The sequence below is a fragment of the Hyla sarda genome, chromosome 13, assembly GCF_029499605.1.
Source record: "Hyla sarda isolate aHylSar1 chromosome 13, aHylSar1.hap1, whole genome shotgun sequence".
NCBI lineage: Eukaryota > Metazoa > Chordata > Amphibia > Anura > Hylidae > Hyla > Hyla sarda.
The window spans coordinates 27,675,648-27,703,451 of NC_079201.1; the positions used below are offsets into that span (position 1 = coordinate 27,675,648).

The following is a 27,804-nucleotide window of genomic DNA, read 5'->3' on the forward strand; positions in this document are numbered from 1 at the left end:
ACTACCTACAGAGGACCCACCTGCGGGGACTACTACCTACAGGGGACCCATCTACAGGGGACTATTACCTACAGGGGGCTACTATCTGCAGGGGACCGCTATCTACAGAGGACCCATCTACCGGAGACTAATACCTAAAGGGGGGGGGGGCTACTTTCTACAGGGGACACAAATACAGAGGAAAGCTATCTACAGTGGGTAACTATCTACAAGGGAAACTACCTATAGGAGGGCAAATGTCTACGCGGGGGCAACTAACGATGGAAACTACCTGACCTGGTCTGAGGTGTTTATTTATATTACTTAGGGTAAGTGGTTTAGAGTTAGCGTTGTACTAGCTGTGTAAAATATAACTGGGAAAATAATGAAAAAACATATTTAAACAACCACATCTTAAAAACTGAAAAGTCGTGCTGATTGTCTAAACTATTTTTGCTGGCTCCTCCATTCATGTCCTGGTTTATAACATTAGGACACAATTACACGTCCCAATGATGACAGACAGAATAGGACATCACAGACCTGACCAGAGAGGTGTTGTGTCTCAAGAGTTTCCCCAATGCTTCTGCACCTTCACCACGCAGATTATTGCCCTGTAAGAATAAAGGCTATCTTACTCCAAGAGTATTTTCGTTTACTCATTAAAGGGGTACTCCGCTGGATAAATCAACTGGTGCCAGAAAGTTATACAGATTTGTAAATTACTTCTATTAAAAAAATCTTAATCCTTCCAGTACTTATTATCTGCTGAATACTACAGAGGAAATTCTTTTCTTTTTGGAACACAGAGCTGTCTGCTGAGATCACGAGCACAGTGCTCTCTGCTGACATCTCTGTCCATTTTAGGAACTGACCAGAGCAGCATATGTTTGCTATGGGGATTTTCTCCTACTCTGGACAGTTCTTAAAATGGACAGAGATGTCAGCAGAGAGCACTGTGCTCGTGATTCAGCAGAGAGCACTGTGTTCCAAAAAGAAAAGAATTTCCTCTTTAGTATTCAGCAGGTAATAAGTACTGGAAGGATTAAGATTTTTTTTTTATAGAAGTAATTTACAAATGTGTTTAACTTTCTGGCACCAGTTCATTAAAAAAAAAAAAAAAAAAAAAAAAAGGTTTCCACCGGAGTACCCCTGATGGCGCTAACATATTCCACAGCGCGTACAGGAGACATTGCTCCCATCACTACCTGTCACCTTTAAAAACATGTGAATTCACACTGACCTTCAAGTCCAGGTACTTTGCTACAGCGTTATTGCGGAGGCCTTGCAATATATGCTTCAAACCTGTCAACAGATAAGAGGACTATTATCTCTAAATTATCACCCCAAGACATAAGTGTATGGGCCAGTGTTTCCTAACCAGGGGGCCTCCAGCTGTTGCTAAACTACAACTCCCAGCATTGTAGTTTTGCAACAACTGGAGGCACTGTGGTTGGAAAAAACTGGCATAGGCACTAGTGGCCCAATCAACATACACTAACAAGGTAAGAATTAAAAAATATAGCCTTTATTAACACAAATTCAAAATATAAAATAATTCCAAATATACACATAAGTGGCACCAGCACACGTTGTGGACAATATACGTAAGTGGCACAGGCACACATTGTGCAGTAATGATCGCGCGGAGCCGCATCAGCGATCCCGGGGGTCCCCAGCAGCAGGACCGCAGCAATCTGTCATCTTATCCTCTATCCTTTGGATAGGGGATAAGATGTCTAGGGGCGGAGTACCCCTTTACGCAAACAATCGAGTTTGCAAGTTTTTATAGCCTTAGCTGTATGGCAGCAGTTTTTCCAATGGTTTACAGCTTCAGTCTTAAACTATTGACCCTCCATTCCCTTCACTTATACAAGCGTCTCTAGTCCCTTTATTTAAAGGGGTATTCCAGGCCAAAACTTTTTTTTTATATATATATATATATATCAACTGGCTCCGGAAAGTTAAACAGATTTGTAAATTACTTCTATTAAAAAATCTTAATCCTTCCAATAGTTATTAGCTTCTGAAGTTGAGTTGTTGTTTTCTGTCTAACTGCTCTCTGATGACTCACGTCCCGGGAGCTGTGCAGTTCCTATGGGGATATTCTCCCATCATGCACAGCTCCCGGGACGTGACATCATCATTGAGCAGTTAGACAGAAAACTTCAGAAGCTAATAACTATTGGAAGGATTAAGATTTTTTAATAGAAGTAATTTACAAGTCTGTTTAACTTTCCGGAGGCAGTTGATATATATAAAAAAAAGGTTTTGCCTGGAATACCCCTTTAATCCCTTATCAGTGAGAGGCTCGGTTACCCATGGGTTCCCTGTAACAGCAGAACACAACACTATGGAAAGTATAAGTATTGCCGCTCCTAATTGTGCGTTGCGTGCCATATAGTGAAGCACATGAAAAGCTTCTTCACGGTCACTTAACGTGTTCGTTTTGCGGTTACGTGAGGCACTGCATACATTGGTCTTTATTCTTAGGGTGTGTTACGGGCGGGAAAAATTATTTTATTTCCGCGTGAAATTTGCATGCAATTTGCGCGGAATTGTGCGCGGAAATGGGGGCGAAAGAAGTGAAGGGTTTTTCAGCCATTTCCGTGCGAATTCCGCGCGAAAACGATGTCGGGCGGAATTTTTTATTTACCATTGACGTCAATTGATTTCTACTTGCGGATTCCACTTGAAGAATGAACATGCTCATTCTTCAAGCGGAACGGAATTCAGCGTCGGAATTCCGCTAGCAGAATTTCCGCAGTGTGAACAGGACAGCGGAAATAACATTAAAGTCAATGGGCAGAGGAGATGAGTATTAATTTGGAGCGGAGAATTCAAGAGGAATTACTCGAGTAAATTCCTCTTGAATTACTCAATGTGAACGCGCCCTTACAGTAGAGAAGTCATTAATTATAACTTTTTGTGAATTGGGACATTTAAACTTGATTTTTTTTATTTTTTTATTCCAATCTAAACTTAGTAGGAGTCGGAGTCGGAGTCGGTGCATTGTTTGCCGACTCCAGGTACCAAAAATTTCGTCCGACTCCACAGCCCTGCACATGGTGGCACGTACCGTCTTCGCTGAGCATGCAGTCGCTGAGGATGACGTGGGAGAAAGTGACATCATTCTGCAGGAGGAGGCCCAGGACCTGACAGGACTCTATGGAAAGATTCTGGGTGGATAAATCCAGTTTCCCCTTTCCAGAAGACTCTCTCATCGCCTGTAGCTCCTTTAGCACTGCATCCTGGGGTTCTGCCCCCTTCTCCTGGCACAACCGGACATATAACCGTTTTAGCTCCTCCATCACTTGCGGGCCAAAAAGAGACGTTCCTCAGTGCCCAAATGCTGCCACCCACTGGAAGGTGGAATCTGAAAGAGAGAGAATATGTTTAAAGGGTACCTTTCATGAAAAAAACTTTTGATATATTATAGATTAATGTATGCAGAATAACTTTCCAATAGCATGTTATTAAAAAAATATGCTTCTTTCTATTTAATTTTCCACTTTAAAAAATGACCACTAGGGGTCTCCCTACCAGTCCTTTTTTTTTTTATAGATTTCAGACTCATGCAGGAGTCCTAAATCTCAGACTGCAGCCGGGACACAGACAAGCTCAGCACTGCTCACTGCCAGGGAGCAGTGGTGAGTTTTTCTGTATTCCAGCTGCAGTCTGAGGTTTAGGACTCCTGCATGAGTCTGAAATCTATAAAAAAGGACTGGTAGGGAGACCCCTAGTGGTCTTTTTTTAAATTGGAAAATTAAATAGAAAGAAGCATATTTTTTTATAACATGCAATTGGAAAGTTATTCTGCATACATTAATCTATAATATATCAAAAGTTTTTTTTCATGAAAGGTACCCTTTAAAACTGTTGCCCAAAGATGACTTTTACGATTTCTTTGTATGCATACCATACTAAATACAGTGCACAGTCCTCCCCTATCCAGTACATGCCCTGGGTGAAAGCTTTTTCTACCAGGATGCCCGCACCAGAGCTTAAAGGGGTACTCCGCTGGAAAACATTTTTTTTTTTTTAATCAACTGGTGCCAGAAAGTTAAACAGATTTGTAAATTATTTCTATTTGAAAATCCAAATCCTTCCAGTACTTATCAGCTGCTGTAGGCTCCACAGGAAGTTCTTTTCTTTTTTTAATTTATTTTCTGTCTGACCACAGTGCTCTCTGCTGACACCTCTGTCCACGTCAGGAACTGTCCAGAGTAGGAGCAAATCCCCATAGAAAACCTCTCCTGCTCTGGACAGTTCCTGATATGGACAGAGGTGTCAGTAGAGAGCAGTGCGGTCAGACTAGAATGGAAATTAAAAAAGAAAAGAACTTCCTGTGGTGCATACAGCAACGGATAAGTACTGGAAGGATTAAGATTTTTAAATAGAAGTAATTTACAAATCTGTTTTACTTTCTGTAGCTAGTTGATAAAAAAAAAAAAAAAAATTATATATATATGTTTTCCATTGGAGTACCCCTTTAAAAATATATATTAACACGCTTCACAAGAGCATGAAGATCCAGTGTGGGCACCTGATCTGCCCACTAGTTCAACTTTTACAGTGTTGTTACCCAGCTTTCCCAGAATCCTGGATTGCGCACCTATCTGGTGCGGACAAAACCAAAAACAATTTGTTTTTTTGGACTGTTCATACATCAGTGCTTCATGTGACATGTGGCATTCATGTCTATAGGTTAGATCAGTGTTTTCTAAACGGTGTGCCTCCAGCTGTTGCAAAATTACAACTCCGGGCATGCTGGAAGTTGTAGTTTTGCAACAGCTAGAGACACACAGGTTGGGGAGCACTGCTTTGAGACAAAGGGGTACCCTTTAAAGTAAGAATGGCGCACTCTACACCACAATGTGGAACACAAGTGTGAACTTGACCAGACAATGTACAACAGACAGTATGAATTATGCAATGACAGGTAGTCAGCCACTCACCTCTACCAGCTGCTTGTTTCTCCATGTACACTATGAACTATACAATGACAGGTAGTCAGCCACTCACCTCTACCAGCTGCTTGTTTCTCCATGTACACTATGAACTATACAATGACAGGTAGTCAGCCACTAACCTCTACCAGCTGCTTGTTTCTCCATGTACACTATGAACTATACAATGACAGGTAGTCAGCCACTCACCTCTATCAGCTGCTTGTTTCTCCATGTACACTATGAACTATACAATGACAGGTAGTCAGCCACTCATCTCTACCAGCTGCTTGTTACTCCATGTACACTATGAACTATACAATGACAGGTAGTCAGCCACTCACCTCTACCAGCTGCTTGTTTCTCCATGTACACTATGAACTATACAATGACATGTAGTCAGCCACTCACCTCTACCAGCTGCTTGTTTCTCCACGTACACTATGAACTATACAATGACAGGTAGTCAGCCACTCACCTCTACCAGCTGCTTGTTTCTCCATGTACACACAACACGTAACTAGGAACACACTGGGACCAATCGGTCATACCCCAGAAGAATGTACAAAATGGAAAAAAAAAATCACGTCCCGATCATAGGCGCCATTTTAGCAGAGCCACATGATAAAATTGAGAAGCCTTTTTGTCGTCGGAAAAATGGCCGCCCTCAGTGATGTCATATGGAGAACTGGAGACAAACTGCCATGACTGACTGTGGGCTCTTGTGTTTAGAATCTAGTTTTGAGAGCGCTTCATGGGCTCGCGTCCATGATTGACAGTCCCGTCCACCAATCAGAGGCCAGTATGGTGCCTTACCTTGAGTAGGGGCGGGAGGAGAGGAGGAGCGGAGCGGAGCGGCAGATAGGAAGGATGGAGCGGGAAGAGGAGTCGGTGGAGTTCAAAAAGGTGAGTGCCCAGCTGTGTGTGGCCCTAAGGGGTGTGGGACAGCGATAGCCACGACCCCCCCATAATAGTGACAGCCACAGATCCTCCCCCATAACAGTGACAGCCACAAATCCTCCCCCCATAATAGTGACAGCCACAAATCCTCCCCCCATAATAGTGACAGACACAAATCCTTCCCCATAACAGTGACAGCCACAAATCCTCCCCCCATAATAGTGACAGCCACAGATCCTCCCCCATAACAGTGACAGCCACAGATCCTCCCCCATAACAGTGACAGCCACAAATCCTTCCCCATAACAGTGACAGCCACAAATCCTCCCCCCATAATAGTGACAGACACAAATCCTTCCCCATAACAGTGACAGCCACAAATCCTCCCCCCATAATAGTGACAGCCACAAATCCTTCCCCATAACAGTGACAGCCACAAATCCTCCCCCCATAATAGTGACAGCCACAAATCCTCCCCCCATAATAGTGAAAGCCACATATCCTTCCCCCATAATAGTGACAGCCACAAATCCTTCCCCCATAATAGTGTCAGCCACATATCCTTCCCCATAATAGTGTCAGCCACATATCCTTCCCCATAATAGTGTCAGCCACATATCCTTCCCCATAATAGTGACAGCCACAGATCCTCCCCCATAACAGTGACAGACACAAATCCTTCCCCATAACAGTGACAGCCACAAATCCTCCCCCCATAATAGTGACAGCCACAGATCCTCCCCCATAACAGTGACAGCCACAAATCCTTCCCCATAACAGTGACAGCCACAAATCCTCCCCCCATAATAGTGACAGACACAAATCCTTCCCCATAACAGTGACAGCCACAAATCCTCCCCCCATAATAGTGACAGCCACAAATCCTTCCCCATAACAGTGACAGCCACAAATCCTCCCCCCATAATAGTGACAGCCACAAATCCTCCCCCCATAATAGTGAAAGCCACATATCCTTCCCCCATAATAGTGACAGCCACAAATCCTTCCCCCATAATAGTGTCAGCCACATATCCTTCCCCATAATAGTGTCAGCCACATATCCTTCCCCATAATAGTGTCAGCCACATATCCTTCCCCATAATAGTGACAGCCACAGATCCTTCCCCATAATAGTGACAGCCACAGATCCCTCCCCCATAATAGTGACAGCCACAGATCCCTCCCCCATAATAGTGACAGCCACAGATCCCTCCCCCATAATAGTGACAGCCACAGATCCCTCCCCCATAATAGTGACAGCCACAGATTCCTCCCCCATAATAGTGACAGCCACAGATTCCTCCCCCATAATAGTGACAGCCACAGATCCTTCCCCATAACAGTGACAGCCACAGATCCTTCCCCATAATAGTGACAGCCACAGATCCCTGCCCCCCCTAACAGTGACAGCCACAGATCCCTCCTACATAAGTAACAGCTACAGATCCCTCCCCACAACAGTGACGGCCACAGATCCCTCCCACATAAAGTAACAGCCACAGATCCCTGCCCCCCATAACAGTGACAGCCACAGATCCCTGCCCCCCATAACAGTGACAGCCACAGATCCCTGCCCCCCATAACAGTGACAGCCACAGATCCCTGCCCCCCCCCCATAACAGTGACGGCCACAGATCCCTGCCCCCCCATAACAGTGACGGCCACAGATCCCTGCCCCCCATAACAGTGACAGCCACAGATCCCTGCCTCCCATAACAGTGACAGCCACAGATCCCTGCCCCCCCCCATAACAGTGACGGCCACAGATCCCTGCCCCCCCCCCATAACAGTGAGGGCCACAGATCCCTGCCCCCCCCATAACAGTGAGGCCCACAGATCCCTGCCCCCCCCCCCCCCATAACAGTGAGGGCCACAGATCCCTGCCCCCCCCCCCATAACAGGGATGGCCACAGATCCCTGCCCCTCCCCCATAACAGGGACGGCCACAGATCCCTGCCCCCCCCCCCCCATAACAGGGACGGCCACAGATCCCTGCCCCCCCCATAACAGGGACGGCCACAGATCCCTGCCCCCCCCCCATAACAGGGACGGCCACAGATCCCTGCCCCCCCCCCATAACAGTGACGGCCACAGATCCCTGCCCCCCATAACAGTGACGGCCACAGATCCCTCCTACATAAGTAACAGCCAAAGATCCCTGCCCCCCCCATAACAGTGACGGCCACAGATCCCTGCCCCCCCCCCCATAACAGTGACGGCCACAGATCCCTGCCCCCCCCCCCATAACAGTGACGGCCACAGATCCCTGCCCCCCCCCCCCCATAACAGTGACTGCCACAGATCCCTGCCCCCCATAACAGTGACGGCCACAGATCCCTGCCCCCCCCCCATAACAGTGACGGCCACAGATCCCTGCCCCCCATAACAGTGACGGCCACAGTTCCCTGCCCCAAGAAGATATGTCCCTACATGTCGGACACAGTTATTCATTAGATCATTTCCAGGAGGAGTAATAGAACAGAGCTAGACAAATTCTAGGTGCCAGGTTACCATGGTGACTGAGATTCTTGCGCCTGTTATTTTGTCAGACTTGTGACCTGTGTGCGCCTGCAATGAAATTCATAAATATTTAAAGGCGGGCAGCACGCTCGACAGGCAGGATGACAGCGGGTACTCGTGCCCCACTAAACATGGAGGATTTTCTCTTGTGTCATCGGATTCAGCCAAAGGGCACTAGGTCATGTGTGAAGGGCGAGAGTCCAGAGAACTGGTACAGGAAGAGAGAGCCTGTGTCATACCTGGTGGGTACCGGCTGCTATCTGCAGCTGATACCTGCTGGTAATGACGTACATAGGATATCATTACAGTGTCCATCTTTTAACTGTTTAAAGGCCATTTAAACAGTTCTGGCACATGTACCTGGTGTGTGTGTGTGTGTGTGTATGTATGTGTTTATGTGTATATGTGTGTGTGTGTATATATATATATGTAGTGTGTGTGTGTGTGTGTGTGTGTGTGTATATATATATATATATATATATATATATATATATATATATATATATTATATTATATAAAGTGCATGATATTGCTGGTTTATTCACGGGAGCTTCTTGTCTTATAGGACCTGGTCTCCAAACTGCTGCGTATGCATCTGGAAGAGAAGACTAGAGGTGAGGCCCCTGCACTACATCTAATGGGGGAGCATATACCCCCTTTATTGTAGACTTACGTGGCTGTATAGGATGATACTGCACTTTATGTAACATGTTGTCTCTTCTTGTATTTCAGTCAGGGGTGATGCCTTACTGCTTCTAATGGAGCTGCTCAAAGTGTTTGTCCATGGTGAGTACAATGGCGACTACTCGTGAGGCTGGAGGGGAGCTTTTTTTTTTATATATTTTTTTTTTTTCATAAACTGGTGCCAGAAAGTTAAACAGATATGTAAATTACTTCTATTAAATAATCTTTACCCTTCCAGTACTTTTTAGTAGCTGTATACTACAGAGGAAATTTTTTTCTGTATGAATTTCTTTTTTGTCTTGTCCACAGTGCCTCTCTGCTGACACCTGATGCCCGTATCAGGAACTGTCCAGAGAAGGAGAAGATACCCATTGCAAACCTATGCTGCTCTGGACAGTTCCTGACATGGACAGAGGTGTCAGCAGAGAGCACTGTGGACAAGACAAAAAAGTAAGCATTTCCTCTGTAGTATATAGCCGCTAAAAAGTACTGGAAGGGTTAAGATTTTTTTAATAGAACTAATTTACAAATCTGTTTAACTTTCTGTCACCAGTTGATTTAAAAAAAAATAATTTCACCTGAATACCCCTTTAACCCCCTTCATGACCCAGCCCATTTTCACCTTCAGGACCTGGGCATTTTTTGAAAATAACCACTGTCACTTTAAACATTAATAACTCTGGGATGCTTTTACCTTTCATTCTGATTCCGAGATTGTTTTTTGGTGACATATTCTACTTTATGTTATTGGTAAAATCTCACTGATATTTGTATCCTTTCTTGGAAAAAAAATCTAAAAATTTCATGAAAATTTTGAAAATGTAGCATTTTTCTAACTTTGAAAGTCTCTGCTTGAAAGGAAAATGGATATTCCAAATAAATTACATATTGATTCACATATACAATATGTCTACTTTGTGTTTGCATTAAAAAATTGACAAGTTTTTACTTTTGGAAGACACCAGAGGGCTTCAAAGTTCCGCAGCAATTTTCCAATTTTTCTCAAGATTTTCAAAATTGTAATTTTTCAGGGACCAGTTCAGGTTGGAAGTGGATTTTAAGGGTCTTCATATTAGAAATACCCCATAAATGACCCCATTATAAAAACTGCACCCCCCAAAGTATACAAAATGACATTCAGTAAGTGTTTTAACCCTTTAGGTGTTTCACAGGAATAGCAGCAAAGTGAAGGAGAAAATTCTAAATCTTCATTTTTTACACTCTCATGTTCTTGAAGACCCAATTTTTGAATTTTTACAAGGGGTAAAAGGAGAGAAATCCCCCTAAAATTTGTAACCCAATTTCTCTCGAGTAAGGAAATACCTCATATGCGTATGTAAAGTGTTCGGCGGGCGCAGTAGAGGGCTCAGAAGGGAAGGAGCGACAATGGGATTTTGGAGAGTGAGTTTTTCTGAAAGGGTTTTTGGGGGCATGTCCCATTTAGGAAGCCCCTATGGTGCCAGAACAGTGGACCCCCCCACATGTTACCCCATTTTGGAAACTACACCCCTCATGGAATTTAATAAGAGGTGCATTGAGCATTTACACCCCACTGGCGTTTGACAGATATTTGAAACAGTGGACTGTGCAAATCAAAAATGTTATTTTTCATAATTAAATTCCCTGAGGGGTGTAGTTTCCAAAATGGGGTCACATATGGATATTTATTGTTTTGCGTTTATGTCAGAACCGCTGTAACAATCAGCCACCCCTGTGCAAATCGCCTCAAATGTACATGGTGCACTCTCCCTTCTGGGCCTTGTTGTGCGCCCCCAGAGGACTTTGCGCCCACATATGGGGTATCTCCGTACTCGGGAGAAATTGCATTACAAATTTACAGGGTATTTTTTCCCCTTTTACCTCTTGTGAAAATGAAAAGTAAAGGGCAACACCAGCATGTCAGTGTAAAAAAATAATTTTAACATGCTGGTGTAGACCCAAACTTCACCTTTTCATAAGGGGTTAAAGAAGAAAAAGCCCCCCAAAATTTGTTAGGCAATTTCTCCAGAGTACGGCGATACCCCGTATGTGTCCCAAAACTGTTGCCCTGAAATACGACAGGGCTCCAAAGTGAGAGAGCGCCATGCGCATTTGAGGCCTGAATTAGGGATTTGCATAGGGGTGGACATAGGGGTATTCTATGCCAATGATTCCCAAACAGGGTGCCTCCAGCTGTTGCAAAACTCCCAGCATGCCTGGACAGTCAATGGCTGTCCGGCAATACTGGGAGTTATTATTTTGCAACAGCTGGAGGCTCCGTTTTGGAAACAGTAGCGTACCAGACGTTTTTCATTTATTTGGGGAGGGGGGGGCTGTGTAGGGGTATGTGTATATGTAGTGTTTTTTACTTTTTATTTTAGGTTAGTGTTAGTGTAGTGTAGTGTTTTTAGGGTACAGTCACATGGGCAGAGGTTCACAGCAAGTTTGCCGCTGGGAGTTTGAGCTGCAGCGCAAAATTTGCGCCATCTCAAACTTGCAGCACTCACTGTAAACCTCCGCCCATGTGAGTGTACCCTGTACATTCACATTGGGGGGAGGGGGCAAACATCCAGCTGTTGCAAACTCCGAGCATGCCCTTTGGCTGTCCGTGCATGCTGGGAGTTGTAGTTTTGCAACAGCTGGAGGCACACTGGTTGGAAACACTAAGTTAAGTAATAAACTTTCAAGTGTTTTGCAACCAAACTTAGTGTTTCCAAACCAGTGTGCCTCCAGCTGTTGCAAAACTACAACTCCCAACATGCATGGTCTGTCAGTGCATGCTGGGAGTTATAGTTTTGCAACAATTGCAACAGCTGGAGGCACTGAGGTAGGAAACGGACAATGTTTCCCAACTAGTGTGCCTCCAGTTGTTGCAAAACTACAACTCCCAGCATGCCCAGACTACCCAGGCATGCTGGAAGTTGTAGTTCGGCAATATCTGAAGGATCAGATGTTGCCGAACTACAACTTCCAGCATGCTTGGGCAGTCTGGGCATGCTGGGAGTTGTAGTTTTGCAACATCTGGAGGTCCACAGTTTGGAGACCACTGTATAATGGTCTCCAATCTGTGCTGTTCCAGATGTTAGAGAACTACAACTTCCAGCATGCCTGGACAGACTGAGCATGCTGGGAGTTGTAGTTTTGCAACATCTGGAAGAGCACAGATTGGAGACCATTATACAGTGGTCTCCAAACTGTGGACCTCCAGATGTTGCAAAACTACAACTCCCAGCATGCCCAGAAAGCCAAAGGCTGTCTGGGCATGCTGGGAGTTGCCGTTTTGAAACTCCCAGAGGCAGCAGTGAGATCGCTTTACGGCGATCTCACTGCTGCCAATGAAGATGCCGCACTGCTGCTGGAAACTCACCTCCGGGACGCAGCGCCGCTGGGACCGCCTGGAGGACGTCGCTCGCGCCGGGACCGCTCGGGACACCGCATGGCCGGGTAAGTGACGCCGGGGGAAGGGTCAGGGACACTTAGCAGAGCGGTGTGTGTCCCGATCCCCGTGATCGGGACTCACACACCGCGCTGCTATCAGCTAGTCAGATTTGACCAGCTGATAGCAGCGATCGCTGGGGGGGGGGATGAAACCCCCCCGTGGTCGCATGGTAAGATGGCTGGCTATCAGTGATAGCCACCATCTTACCGGGCGCTGCGGGATGCCGCGAGTAGCTGCAAAAATGTTCATGACGTACCTGTATGTCATGGGTCGGGAACACCTTGCCACCCATGACGTACAGGTATGTCATAGGTCGGGAAGGGGTTAAAGGGGTACTCCGGTGAAAAACTTTATTTTAAATCAACTGGTGCCAGAAAGTTAAAAAGATTTGTAAATTACTTCTATTAAAAAATCTTAATCCTTCCAGTACTTATTAGCTGCTGAATACTACAGAAGAAATTATTTTCTTTTTGGAACACAGAGCTCTCGGCTGACATCACGAGCACAGTGCTCTCTGCTGCCATCTCTGTCCATTTTAGGAACCGTCCAGAGCAGGATATGTTTGCTAAGGAGATTTTCTCCTACTCTGGACAGTTCTTAAACTGGACAGAGATGCAAGCAGAGAGCACTGTGGTCATGATGTCAGCAGAGAGCTCTGTGTGCCAAAAAGAAAATAATTTTCTTCTGTAGTATTCAGCCGCTAATAAGTACTGGAAAGATTAAGATCTTTTTAATAGAAGTAATTTACAAATCTAAAAGTAAACAAGAAACAACAGTGGCACCGATACCTTAGGCCTCCTAAGACCACGAGATGGAGACGGCGTCCCGCTAGTCTGGAAATCCACCCTGGCAACGGAGGTGCTAGGACAATAAAGACCGTAGTCACCAAATAGTAGTAAATAAAGAACAAAGGTGTCCTGCACTCACCGACTCAGTCCAGGTAATCCTGCTCCCATCTCGGGTCACGACTCGAACACGGAGGACATGGATAGTGGAGCGCTCAGAGGCGACTGCCGGCGGTTTCACGCATAGGAATGCGCTTCATCCGGCCTCGTTAACGTCATCGCGCTGTGCGAATTATAAAGGTGCAGCTGGTGAGTCACATGATTCCAGGTGAACTCTCACCCCGTGTTGTATTAAGAAATACACGGAACAAAAACCACATAAGGAAGCAAAAAGCAAGTTAGGTAAGTACATCAATACTAATAGACCTAGAAATGCCCTGAACAAAGAGAAATTTATAAAAAAGGGGAAAAATCTAGTTTATCATTTAACCCTAACGGCCCCTGCGCGTCAAGGCGCAATATCCATCGCGCCTCAGCACGCAGGAGCAGACGGCGTCTATCTCCTCCAGAAGGGTGACAAGGGATTGTTTCAAGACCTCCAAATTTTAACGTGGTGCAATTTCCACCATGTATGGATTGCATATGCTGAACAAATCTTGGGGATCCGCCTCCTTTTCGAACTGAGTACATATGCTCTCGTACTCGGGCCCGGAGCTGTCTCTCGGTCTGAGGACGCTATCAGTTGGAGGACGCTGGAGCGTTTTTTTCATCCTGCAATTTGCAGGATGAATTGCAGCTTATTAGCACACGAGCACTTGAGCACAGAATTGTTTCACTCACTGAAAAGGAAGCAAGATCTTTTTGGTCTATTAATTCTTTGCAGGCTTATGTTGACTCAGGTAGAGCTCCTAGGGGTTTAAGGAATTCCCATCCCAATTTTTGGAAAGTAATGAGTTCATGCATGCTTGGAAATCTGCACATATGCAACATGCTTTGAAATTGGTAGAAATAGTCCTGGAACAACATCAGAGAGACTATGTTAAAATTACTGAAGATTTGGAAAAGTCTAAAAGCGAATTTCGCAAACGAGTATCTGAAATACAAGCAACCACTTTTTTTAAAAATCTTGAGAAAAAGATTGCCCTCCTCCAGATTGAGATAAAAGAAGTAAAACGCGACAAATTTGTGCGCGATAAGCGCGATTATGATAACGACAATGTATTTTCTTGGAGTACCAACAATAACAAAAATGGTAGACGAAATGCAGGTAGAAGATTTAGAAGAAGAAACTTCAAGGGTCGCAGAAGTCAAGACTTCTGGACCACTGAATCAGACACAAGCGCCTCAGATGAGGGTAATAGAGATTCTAGTCAGGGAAACTCCTCTACTCAGCAACCCCCTTTAGAAAGAAGACCAGAAGGGGGGGCAGAAAGAGGCACGCTCAGAGGAAAGTGGGCACAGAAACGCAAAGAGGTCACTTGGAGAGATTAGCAGGTGAGACTCTGGTGGAGAACCTGACAGATGTTGTCCTCCCCCAGAGTACTCTGACTGCTTTGTCTAAAGGTCTCAATTTTGGATTGGTTGAAGGTTTTGATTTTGTTTCCTTTGAAGTTGATTTGTTTAGGGCTGTTCGTAAAATTAACCTCAATAAGTTTTTTTCCAGCTCCATAAAAAAACCTCCTGTATTAATTGATTGCAATACACCTTGCCATATAGGCCCTTTAGGCTTTATTCCTGTTAAAGGTTTTGATGCTAATGACATGGAGTTTACGAACATGTTAGCTGACTTAGCGTCAGATGATACCACTCGGGTTCAGTGTGGAGGAGACTCCCCCCCTTTTTTTGGGGGGGTCCCCTCCACATTCAACCCCCCCTTAGCACCGGGTGGTCCTATTGATTTGTTCATGAAGGCAGTAAAAAATGACATGAAGGCACTCATTTACCCCCATCCACTGAGTAATTTATCTAACGATGAATTTGAAGGTCTGAGTTGGTTAGTTAAGAGAGAGGATCTTGTCACCTCAAGAGCAGATAAGGGAGGAAGTATTGTTGTTTGGTCTAGAGCTGACTATAACCAAGAGGCTCAGCGTCAATTATCGATGGTAGATACCTATGAAAAGTTGTCAGAGAATCCTACGGGCCGTATTAAAGAGAAGTTGAGATCGTTCCTCCGCCACTATGTAGAGGTTGGAGTGTTGGATTTAAAATTAGCAGAACGTCTTATACCTGTGGCCCCCAGTGACCCCAAGTGGTATTTGTTGCCCAAAGTTCATAAGTCCCGCACCCACCCCCCTGGGCGACCTATTGTAGCGGGGGTGGGTTCGGTGACCGAGTACTTATCTAAATATGTAGATTGGGCCCTTAGACCCCTCCTTACCTCCATTCCAACGTATCTTAAAGATACAGGAGATGTACTAAGGTTCATCCACGACTTTCATTGGGAACCCTCTTTCTCTCTGGCATCTATAGATGTTGAGGCGTTGTACACCCGCATTCCCCATAATGCGGGTGTGCAGGCCATCCAAAACATCCTGAGTAGGACTGACAAGTCACTTGGTTTTGTACAATTTATCTGTGATGCCCTCATGTTCATTCTTAACAACAATACTTTTCAACTCGACAATCAATGGTTCCGACAGAAAGTCGGAACCGCAATGGGGAGTCCCACCTCCTGTTCATACGCGAATCTGTTCTTAGCCGCGTTTGAACAGGAATACGTCTTCAGTACCTCCAATCTATTTTCTAGTCACATTCGGGCATTTTGGAGGTATATGGATGATATTCTGGTGGTGTGGGATGGGCCCCCCAGTGTGTTCGAGGATTTTGTAGCCTATCTTAATGTCAATGCCATGAACATGGTGTTTACGAGTGTCTTTGGGGGAGATAGTCTCGAATTTCTGGATCTTAAATTATACGTCGAGAATAACCAGCTTCTGGCACGAGGCTATAGGAAAGAAGTGGCAAGAAATACTCTTTTGCACTATAAGAGCTCCCACCCTATTGAAACTAAAAATTCTATTCCGTATAGCCAGCTTCTACGTCTAAAAAGAAATAATAGCAAGCAGTCTGATTATGAGGAACAAGCAGGACACTTACTTACACGCTTTAGACAGCGTCAGTATCCTAATGAAGTATTGGCACGAGCTTACAGGAGAGCTGCAACTAAAAACAGAGAGGATTTACTTATACATTCAAAAAATAAGAAAAAAGATTTTCAGTCTACTACTGAACAGAATTCAAGATTCATGTTTGCTTTTAAAAACAGCCCTTTGAATCATGTCATTAAATCTGCCATCACCAAGAACTGGCATCTACTCATGGCAGATCCAGATATTGTGAATACAGCCCAGAATAGACCCATAGTTACCTTCAGAAAAAACAAGACGATCGCTGATTTATTGAAGGGTCAGAAGTTTAATAGAGAAGCACATCCCAAGGAGACTTGGTTGTCTGGTATAGCCCCGAAAGGGAATAAGAAGTGCGGTTTCTGTCCTCAATGCCCTCACAACATTAATGCGATTTCTATTAAATTAGGGAGTTATGTTTTTGAAATAAAACACCTTCTTTTATATTGGAAAAACCGAGAGACAGCTCCGGGCCCGAGTACGAGAGCATATGTACTCAGTTCGAAAAGGAGGCGGATCCCCAAGATTTGTTCAGCATATGCAATCCATACATGGTGGAAATTGTACCTCTCTAAAATTTGGAGGTCTTGAAACAATCCCTTGTCACCCTTCTGGAGGAGATAGACGTCGTCTGCTCCTGCGTGCTGAGGCGCGATGGATATTGCGCCTTGACGCGCAGGGGCCGTTAGGGTTAAATGATAAACTAGATTTTTCCCCTTTTTTTATAAATTTCTCTTTGTTCAGGGCATTTCTAGGTCTATTAGTATTGATGTACTTACCTAACTTGCTTTTTGCTTCCTTATGTGGTTTTTGTTCCGTGTATTTCTTAATACAACACGGGGTGAGAGTTCACCTGGAATCATGTGACTCACCAGCTGCACCTTTATAATTCGCACAGCGCGATGACGTTAACGAGGCCGGATGAAGCGCATTCCTATGCGTGAAACCGCCGGCAGTCGCCTCTGAGCGCTCCACTATCCATGTCCTCCGTGTTCGAGTCGTGACCCAAGATGGGAGCAGGATTACCTGGACTGAGGCGGTGAGTGCAGGACACCTTTGTTCTTCATTTACTACTAATTTACAAATCTGTTTGACTTTCTGGCACCAGTTGATAAAAAAAAAAAATAAAAAAAGTTTTCCATCGGAGTACCCTTTTAAGACTGTCACCGTGACCATCACTAATCTTTTATAACCATATGGCAGTGTTTCCTAACCAGGGTGCCTCCAGCTGCTGCAAAACTACAACTCCCAGCATGCCCGGACAGCCGAAGGCTGTCCGGGCATGCTGGGAGTTGTAGTTTTGCAACAGCTGGAGGCCCCCTGGTTAGGAAACACTGGCCTATACACTTATGTCTTGGTTTGATAATTTAGAGATAATAGTCCTTTTATCTGTTGACAGGTTTGAAGCATATATCGCAATAACGCTGTAGCAAAGTACGGCTGTCCGGGCATGCTGGGAGTTGTAGTTTTGCAACAGCTGGAGGCACCCTGGTTGGGAAACACTGCCATATGGTATTAGCTGAGTGATCATGGCAGACACACACATTGGGGTTTATTTACTAACGTGATCCCGACTTTTGTCGGGTTTTGCGCCCAAATTGTGTCGCACGTTCCATACGATACAATTTGCAACCCCAAAAAACGAAAACCCTCCATTTTTCAAGAAAACCTGAAAAGGGGGCATGGAAAACTTAAAGGGGTATTCCAGGCAAAACCTTTTTTTATATATATATATATATATATATATATATATATATATAATATCAACTGGCTCCGGAAAGTTAAACAGATTTGTAAATTACTTCTATTAAAAAATCTTAATCCTTCCAATAGTTATTAGCTTCTGAAGTTTTCTGTCTAACTGCTCAATGATGATGTCACGTCCCGGGAGCTGTGCATGATGGGAGAATATCCCCATAGGAGCTGGACAGCTCCCGGGACGTGAGTCACCAGAGAGCAGTTAGACAGAAAACAGCAACTAAACTTCAGAAGCTAATAACTATTGGAAGGATTAACATTTTTTAATAGAAGTAATTTACAAATCTGTTTAACTTTCCGGAGCCAGTTGATATATATAAAAAAAAAGTTTTGGCCTGGAATACCTCTTTAATAAGTCCCTTGGGAAAATACCTGTCAGAAATCAAAACCCACAAAGAAAACTACATAACACTCTAAGTAAATTACCCCAATGTGAATTGTGAATGCTGCAATTCCATTATGCACCTTCCAGCAGGGGGCAGTATGTCACCATTAAAGGCAAAGTAATCTAGAGAGAAATTCATCATTTGCTCTTTTTATTTATTTATTTATTTTTATTCCACTTTTTCCGATTTACACTTTTTCTACAAAATATTCCAATATCAAATACACCAATTTTTTTGCGCGCTGTATGATGAATTTGGCGCACTCTTTTGCCTCTTGCATTTCTATGCCTCCGATCGAACTTAGTAAAGTCGCAGTGAATAAATTTGGCATGCGCTTTACTCCTGTCAGATCATGTGCCAAAACTGGTCGTGCAAAAATAAGAAAACAAGGTGCAGAAAATAAGGGAATGAGGTGTCGAGAGGTGCAACCGAAAAAATGTGGCACGGCGTAAAGCCACTCAAAAGAAATGGTAGATCCCCCTCTTGTTTATACGGCTGAATAAAGACGTTCTCCAAAATACTAATATATACATATATATATATATATATATATATATATATATATATATATATATATACGGAAAGGTCAATTTGGAATTTAGATTGTGAGCAACATTGGGGACAGTGACCCATGTGACTATCTCCATACAGTGCTGCAGAATATGTTGTTATTATTATTATATCATCCCTGTTTAGCCTATGACCCTGCAGTGCTGATCCAGAAGAAGGTGATATCAAACCCAATGAGGAAGAAGCCAAAAAAAAGATCCCTTCCTGATGTCAAAATAAATCCCTGGTTCAGCTTCCAACCTCCAGAATCTACTGACTATATCCTGTAATATTATTATCCTCCAGAATATACTGACTATATCCTGTAATATTATTACCCTCCAGAATATACTGACTATACCTTGTAATATTATTATCCTCCAGAATATACTGACTATACCCTGTAACATTATTATCCTCCAGAATCTACTGACTATACCGTGTAATATTATTACTCTCCAGAATCCACTGACTATACCCTGTAATATTATTACTCTCCAGAATATACTGATTATACCCTGTAATATTATTATCCTCTAGAATATACTGACTATATCCTGTAATATTATTACCCTCCAGAATATACTGACTATACCCTGTAATATTATTACCCTCCAGAATATACTGACTATACCCTGTAATATTATTACCCTCCAGAATCCACTGACTATACCCTGTAATATTATTACTCTCCAGAATATACTGACTATACCCTGTAATATTATTATCCTCTAGAATATACTGACTATATCCTGTAATATTATTACCCTCCAGAATATACTGACTATACCCTGTAATATTATTACCCTCCAGAATATACTGACTATACCCTGTAATATTATTACTCTACAGAATATACTGACTATACCCTGTAATATTATTACCCTCCAGAATATACTGACTATACCCTGTAATATTATTACTCTCCAGAATATACTGACTATACCCTGTAATATTATTACTCTCCAGAATATACTGACTATACCCTGTAATATTATTATCCTCCAGAATATACTGACTATACCCTGTAATATTATTATCCTCCAGAATATACTGACAATACCCTGTAATACTATTATCCTCCAGAATATACTGACTATACCCTGTAATATTATTACTCTCCAGAATATACTGACTATACCCTGTAATATTATTATCCTCCAGAATATACTGACAATACCCTGTAATACTATTATCCTCCAGAATATACTGACTATACTCTGTAATATTATTACTCTCCAGAATCTACTGACTATACCCTGTAATATAATTATCCTCCAGAATATAATTACTATACCCTGTAGTATTATTACCCTCCAGAATATACTGACTATATCCTGTAATATTATTACCCTCCAGAATATACTGACTATACCCTGTAATATTATTATCCTCTAGAATATACTGACTATACCCTGTAATATTATTATCCTCCAGAATCTACTGACTATACCCTGTAATATTATTATCCTCTAGAATATACTGACTATACCTTGTAATATTATTACCCTCCAGAATATACTGACTATACCCTGTAATATTATTACCCACCAGAATATACTGACTATATCCTGTAATATTATTACCCTCCAGAATATACTGACTATACCCTGTAATATTATTATCCTCTAGAATATACTGACTATACCCTGTAATATTATTATCCTCCAGAATATACTGACTATACCCTGTAGTATTATTACCCTCCAGAATATACAGACTATACCCTGTAACATTATTATCCTCCAGAATATACTGACTATACCGTGTAGTAGTATTACCCTCCAGAATATACTGACTATACCCTGTAATATTATTACTCTCCAGAATATACTGACTATACCCTGTAATATTATTATCCTCCAGAATCTACTGACTATACCGTGTAGTAGTATTACCCTCCAGAATATACTGACTATACCGTGTAGTAGTATTACCCTCCAGAATATACTGACTATACTCTGTAATATTATTACTCTCCAGAATATACTGACTATACCCTGTAATATTATTACTCTCCAGAATATACTGACTATACACTGTAATATTATTTTCCTCCAGAATATACTGAATATACCCTGTAATATTATTACCCTCCAGAATATACTGACTATACCCTGTAATATTATTACCCCCCCCAGAATATACTGACTATACCCTGTAATATTATTACCCTCCAGAATATACTGACTATACCCTGTAATATTATTACCCCCCCCCCAGAGTATACTGACTATACCCTGTAATATTATTACCCTCCAGAATATACTGACTATACCCTGTAATATTATTACCCTCCAGAATATACTGACTATACCCTGTAATATTATTACTCTCCAGAATATACTGACTATACCCTGTAATATTATTCCCCTCCAGAATATACTGACTATACCCTGTAATATTATTACTCTCCAGAATATACTGATTATACCCTGTAATATAATTATCCTCCAGAATATAATTACTATACCCTGTAGTATTATTACCCTCCAGAATATACTGACTATATCCTGTAATATTATTACCCTCCAGAATATACTGACTATACCCTGTAATATTATTATCCTCTAGAATATACTGACTATACCTTGTAATATTATTACCCTCCAGAATATACTGACTATACCCTGTAATATTATTACTCTCCAGAATATACTGACTATACACTGTAATATTATTTTCCTCCAGAATATACTGAATATACCCTGTAATATTATTACCCTCCAGAATATACTGACTATACCCTGTAATATTATTACCCCCCCCAGAATATACTGACTATACCCTGTAATATTATTACCCTCCAGAATATACTGACTATACCCTGTAATATTATTACCCCCCCCCCCAGAGTATACTGACTATACCCTGTAATATTATTACCCTCCAGAATATACTGACTATACCCTGTAATATTATTACCCTCCAGAATATACTGACTATACCCTGTAATATTATTCCCCTCCAGAATATACTGACTATACCCTGTAATATTATTACTCTCCAGAATATACTGATTATACCCTGTAATATAATTATCCTCCAGAATATAATTACTATACCCTGTAGTATTATTACTCTCCAGAATATACTGACTATACCCTGTAATATTATTATCCTCTAGAATATACTAACTATATCCTGTAATATTATTACCCTCCAGAATATACTGACTATACCCTGTAGTATTATTACCCTCCAGAATATACTGACTATACCTTGTAATATTATTACCCTCCAGAATATACTGACTATACCCTGTAATATTATTACCCTCCAGAATATACTGACTATACCCTGTAATATTATTACCCTCCAGAATCTACTGACTATATCCTGTAATATTATTACCCTCCAGAATATACTGACTATACCCTGTAATATTATTACTCTCCAGAATATACTGATTATACCCTGTAATATAATTATCCTCCAGAATATAATTACTATACCCTGTAGTATTATTACCCTCCAGAATATACTGACTATATCCTGTAATATTATTACCCTCCAGAATATACTGACTATACCCTGTAATATTATTACTCTCCAGAATATACTGATTATACCCTGTAATATAATTATCCTCCAGAATATAATTACTATACCCTGTAGTATTATTACCCTCCAGAATATACTGACTATATCCTGTAATATTATTACCCTCCAGAATATACTGACTATACCCTGTAATATTATTACTCTCCAGAATATACTGATTATACCCTGTAATATAATTATCCTCCAGAATATAATTACTATACCCTGTAGTATTATTACCCTCCAGAATATACTGACTATACCCTGTAGTATTATTACCCTCCAGAATATACTGACTATATCCTGTAATATTATTACCCTCCAGAATATACTGACTATACCTTGTAATATTATTACCCTCCAGAATATACTGACTATACCTTGTAATATTATTACCCTCCAGAATATACTGACTATATCCTGTAATATTATTACCCTCCAGAATATACTGACTATACCTTGTAATATTATTACCCTCCAGAATATACTGACTATACCTTGTAATATTATTACCCTCCAGAATATACTGACTATACCCTGTAATATTATTACCCACCAGAATATACTGACTATATCCTGTAATATTATTACCCTCCAGAATATACTGACTATACCCTGTAATATTATTACTCTCCAGAATATACTGATTATACCCTGTAATATAATTATCCTCCAGAATATAATTACTATACCCTGTAGTATTATTACCCTCCAGAATATACTGACTATACCCTGTAATATTATTATCCTCTAGAATATACTGACTATACCCTGTAATATTATTATCCTCCAGATTCTACTGACTATACCCTGTAATATTATTATCCTCTAGAATATACTGACTATACCTTGTAATATTATTACCCTCCAGAATATACTGACTATACCCTGTAATATTATTACCCACCAGAATATACTGACTATATCCTGTAATATTATTACCCTCCAGAATATACTGACTATACCCTGTAATATTATTATCCTCCAGAATATACTGACTATACCCTGTAGTATTATTACCCTCCAGAATATACTGACTATACCCTGTAACATTATTATCCTCCAGAATATACTGACTATACCGTGTAGTAGTATTACCCTCCAGAATATACTGACTATACCCTGTAATATTATTACTCTCCAGAATATACTGACTATACCCTGTAATATTATTATCCTCTAGAATATACTGACTATACCCTGTAATATTATTACCCACCAGAATATACTGACTATATCCTGTAATATTATTACCCTCCAGAATATACTGACTATACTCTGTAATATTATTATCCTCCAGAATATACTGACTATACCCTGTAATATTATTACCCTCCAGAATATACTGACTATACCCTGTAATATTATTACCCACCAGAATATACTGACTATATCCTGTAATATTATTACCCTCCAGAATATACTGACTATACCCTGTAATATTATTACCCTCCAGAATATACTGACTATACTCTGTAATTTTATTACCCTCCAGAATATACTGACTATACCCTGTAATATTATTACTCTCCAGAATATACTGGCCATACCCTGTAATATTATTACCCCCCCCCCCCCCCAGAATATACTGACTATATCCTGTAATATTATTACCATTACTATTATTACTAAATTATCTAATATTACTATTATCTAAATGCATCCAGTCCCCTCCTGACTGTTTTACAGAGATCACCTCCTCAGGCAGAGAATTCCACAGTCTCACTGCTTTTACAGTAAAGAACCCCCATCTGTGCTGGTGTAGAAACCTTCTTTCCTCTAGAAGTAGAGGATGCCCCCTTGTTATAGATACAGTCCTCGGTATAAATAGGTCATGGGAGCGATCTCTGTACTGTCCCCTGATGTACGGGTTGGGCCATTTATATGGATACACCTTAATAAAATGGGAATGGTTGGTGATATTAACTTCCTGTTTGTGGCACATTAGTATATGTGAGGGGGGGAAACTTTTCAAGATGGGTGGTGACCATGGCAGCCATTTTGAAGTCGGCCATTTTGAATCCAACTTTAGTTTTTTCAATTGGAAGAGGGTCATGTGACACATCAAACTTATTGGGAATTTCACAAGAAAAACTATGATGTGCTTGGTTTTATCTTTATTATTAACACTTTTCTGACCACTTATAAAATGTGTTCAATGTGCTGCCCATTGTGTTGGATTGTCAATGCAGCCCTCTTCTCCCACTCTTCACACACTGATAGCAACACCGCAGGAGAAATGCTAGCACAAGCTTCAAGTATCCGTATACACTGCTATATACTACTACATACACCGCAGGAGAAATGCTAGCACAGGCTTCCAGTATCCATATACACTGCTATATACTACTATATACACCGCAGGAGAAATGCTAGCACAGGCTTCCAGTATCTGTATACACTGCTATATACTACTATATACACCGCAGAAGAAATGCTAGCACAGGCTGCCAGTATCTGTATACACTGCTATATACTACTATATACACCGCAGGAGAAATGCTAGCACAGGCTTCCAGTATCCGTATACACTGCTATACACTGCTATATACACTGCAGGAGAAATGCTAGCACAGGCTTCCAGTATCCATATACACTGCTATATACTACTATATACACCGCAGGAGAAATGCTAGCACAGGCTTCCAGTATCCGTATATACTACTATATACACCGCAGGAGAAATGCTAGCACAGGCTTCCAGTATCCGTATACACTGCTATATACTACTATATACACCGCAGGAGAAATGCTAGCACAGGCTGCCAGTATCTGTATACACTGCAATATACTACTATATACACCGCAGGAGAAATGCTAGCACAGGCTTCCAGTATCCATAGTTTCATGTGCTGCACATCTCGTATCTTCACAGCATACAATTTATTTTCCATGGTATTTACTAAGGTTTCCCTACACTTTGCTTTTTTTCCACATGCTCTGATCTGTGGGGTTTTCATCAGCTCAAACCCACCACATTTTTTGTGGAAACCTTAGGAAATATGTAGTTTTTTTGTGAAAATGTCAGGGACACGCCCCCTTTCCAGACAGACACACCCTTTTTCTGTGACCCCATCCCTTTCACCCTGTGGCCACACCCCCTTTCCATGTTTTCACAGTAAATGGAGAGTTGGTCTGATTTTTTTCCATTTCTGGCGCAATGAGACAGAATTTTGGCGCACAACCCAACCAAACATGTCGGCTTTACAATAGTAAATCAGGGCCAGTAAGTGTGTGTATAGTTGGAACCTCAGGACTATTGTCTTTTTTTCAGCCTTGCTAACTATGTAACATAGAATACGAAGCCATAAAGTGGTATATCCTACGCATATGTGTGTATATAGTGCAGTGTTTCCCAACCAGGGTGCCTCCAGCTGTTGCAAAACTAAAACTCCCAGCATGCCTGGACAGCCTTCGGCTGTCCAGGCATGCTGGGAGTTGTAGTTTTGCAACAGCTGGAGGCACCCTGGTTGGGAAACATTGTCATAGTGAATGTACTGGTGATGTACTGCAGTATTACTTTATCCTTAAAGGGGTACTCCACTTTTATCAACTGGTGCCAGGGTGTTAAACAGATTTGTAAATTGCTTCTATTTAAAAATCTTAATCCTTCCAGTACTTATTAGCTTCTGTATGAGATGTATAAGTTCTTTTCTTTTTTTAATTTCCTTTCTGTCTGACCACAGTGCTCTCTGGTGACACCTCTGTTCATTTTAGGAACTGTCCAGAGTAAAAGCAAATCCCCATAGAAAACCTCTCCTGTTCTGGACAGTTCCTGATATGAACAGAGGTGTCTGCAGAGAGCACTGTGGTCAGACAGGAAGGAAATTCATAAGGAAAAGAACTTCCTGTTGAACATACAGAAGCTGATAAGTACTGGAAGGATTAAGTTATTGAGGCCTAAAAAATGTGAACCAGCCCATTACATTCCCTATAGATCTTTCCTTTTGTAAATAGGGGACATTAAATAGGAGATTTCTGTCTCCGGACCCTCTGTAATGACTGTTCTCTGTTCTCATTGGTTTTCCAGAGACGGCTCACCGAGCAGCACGTCAGGCCCAGTCTGAAGATGTGTCTGTGGTGAACATAGAACATGTAGAGAAGATCCTGCCTCAGCTGGTAAGTCACACCCCTTTAAAAGGGTATTCCAGGAAAAACCTTAATTGTTTAATATCTACTGGCTCCAGAAATTTAAACAGATTTGTAAGTAACTTCTATTAAAAAAATATTAATCCTTCCAGTAGTTGAGTTGTTCTTTTCTGTCTGACCACAGTGCTCTCTGCTGTCACCTCTGTCTGTCTCAGGAACTGTCCAGAGTAGAAGCAAATCCTCATAGCAAACCTCTAATGCTTCGGACAGTTCCTGAGACAAGCAGAGGTGTCAGCAGAGAGCACTGTTGTGAGAAAAAAAAAAGAACAACTCTACTTCAGCAGCTGGTAAGTACTAGAAGGATTAAGATATATATATATATATATATATATATATATATATATATATATATATATATATATATATATATATATATAATATAAAAATGTTTTAATAGAAGTAATTTACAAATCTGTTTAACTTTATGGAGCCAGTATAAAAAGTTTTTTTTTCCTGGAATACCCCTTTAAAACGCCTCGGAAGGTTGGTACCCAGCATCCTTACAGTATCCTCTTCCTCCTTCTAGCTGCTGGACTTCTAACCTGGACCCCCCGTGCCATCCTTGTGTACTGGGCGGCCATCCAAGATTTCTCTACAGTCCAACATGCCACTGAAGAAGCCACCAAGCCCGATCCTATTTTCTACAGGGCATAGACGTGTATATTCAGTTAAAGGGGTACTCTGCTGCTCAACGCTGGAGTTGGCAGCTCGTGACGTCATAGCCACGCCCCCTCCCATAAACTTGCATTGAGGGGACGGGGCATTATGTCATGAGGGGGCGAGGCTATGGCGTCACAAGCTGCCAACTCCAGCGTTCATAACTGCTTGCTCCAAACGCTGAGCAGCGGAGTACCCCTTTAAGAACAAGGCATGGGCAGAGGTGAAAAAGCTTTTCAAGAAAAACCCTTAACCAAGTGTCGTTCCAATTTTCTGGAAACCGCAAACCTTTGAAATGTATCTATTAAACCTGACAGCCAAAAGCTAATACCTTGTCATAAGTTTTCCCAGCTCCTCACAAACACCACCCTGGATCTAGTTAATAAACACACCATTACTGTG

General features: G+C 41.8%; 2 protein-coding genes across 3 annotated transcripts in view; one reads left to right on the plus strand and one right to left on the minus strand.

Moving 5' to 3' along the window:
- LRRC45 (leucine rich repeat containing 45) overlaps nt 1-5,596 on the minus strand; it is a 38,106-nt gene extending 32,510 nt beyond the window's left edge. The window contains exons 1-4 of one of the 2 annotated variants that reach the window (XM_056549919.1): nt 5,407-5,596; nt 3,059-3,355; nt 1,223-1,284; nt 523-593 (exon numbers count right to left, since the gene is read on the minus strand). In XM_056549919.1, coding sequence (XP_056405894.1) covers nt 523-593; nt 1,223-1,284; nt 3,059-3,290 — 365 coding nt within the window. In that variant the 5' untranslated portion in view covers nt 3,291-3,355; nt 5,407-5,596. The other variant, XM_056549920.1, reaches the window with a different exon arrangement.
- Nucleotides 5,597-5,724: 128 nt separating this feature from the next.
- On the plus strand, nt 5,725-27,804 carry CENPX (centromere protein X). The gene is made up of 5 exons (XM_056549921.1): nt 5,725-5,834; nt 8,914-8,962; nt 9,081-9,134; nt 26,627-26,715; nt 27,272-27,804. The coding sequence occupies exons 1-5, from the start codon at nt 5,799-5,801 to the stop codon at nt 27,284-27,286; spliced, it is 243 nt and encodes an 80-aa protein (XP_056405896.1). The 5' UTR covers nt 5,725-5,798; the 3' UTR covers nt 27,287-27,804.

Coding starts and splice junctions, on each gene's coding strand:
- CENPX (XM_056549921.1), top strand. CDS start 5,799: ATGGAGCGGGAAGAGGAGTCGGTGGAGTTCAAAAAG. Junction 8,963..9,080: donor TCTGGAAGAGAAGACTAGAG/GTGAGGCCCCTG, acceptor CTTGTATTTCAG/TCAGGGGTGATGCCTTACTG. Junction 9,135..26,626: donor GCTCAAAGTGTTTGTCCATG/GTGAGTACAATG, acceptor TTGGTTTTCCAG/AGACGGCTCACCGAGCAGCA.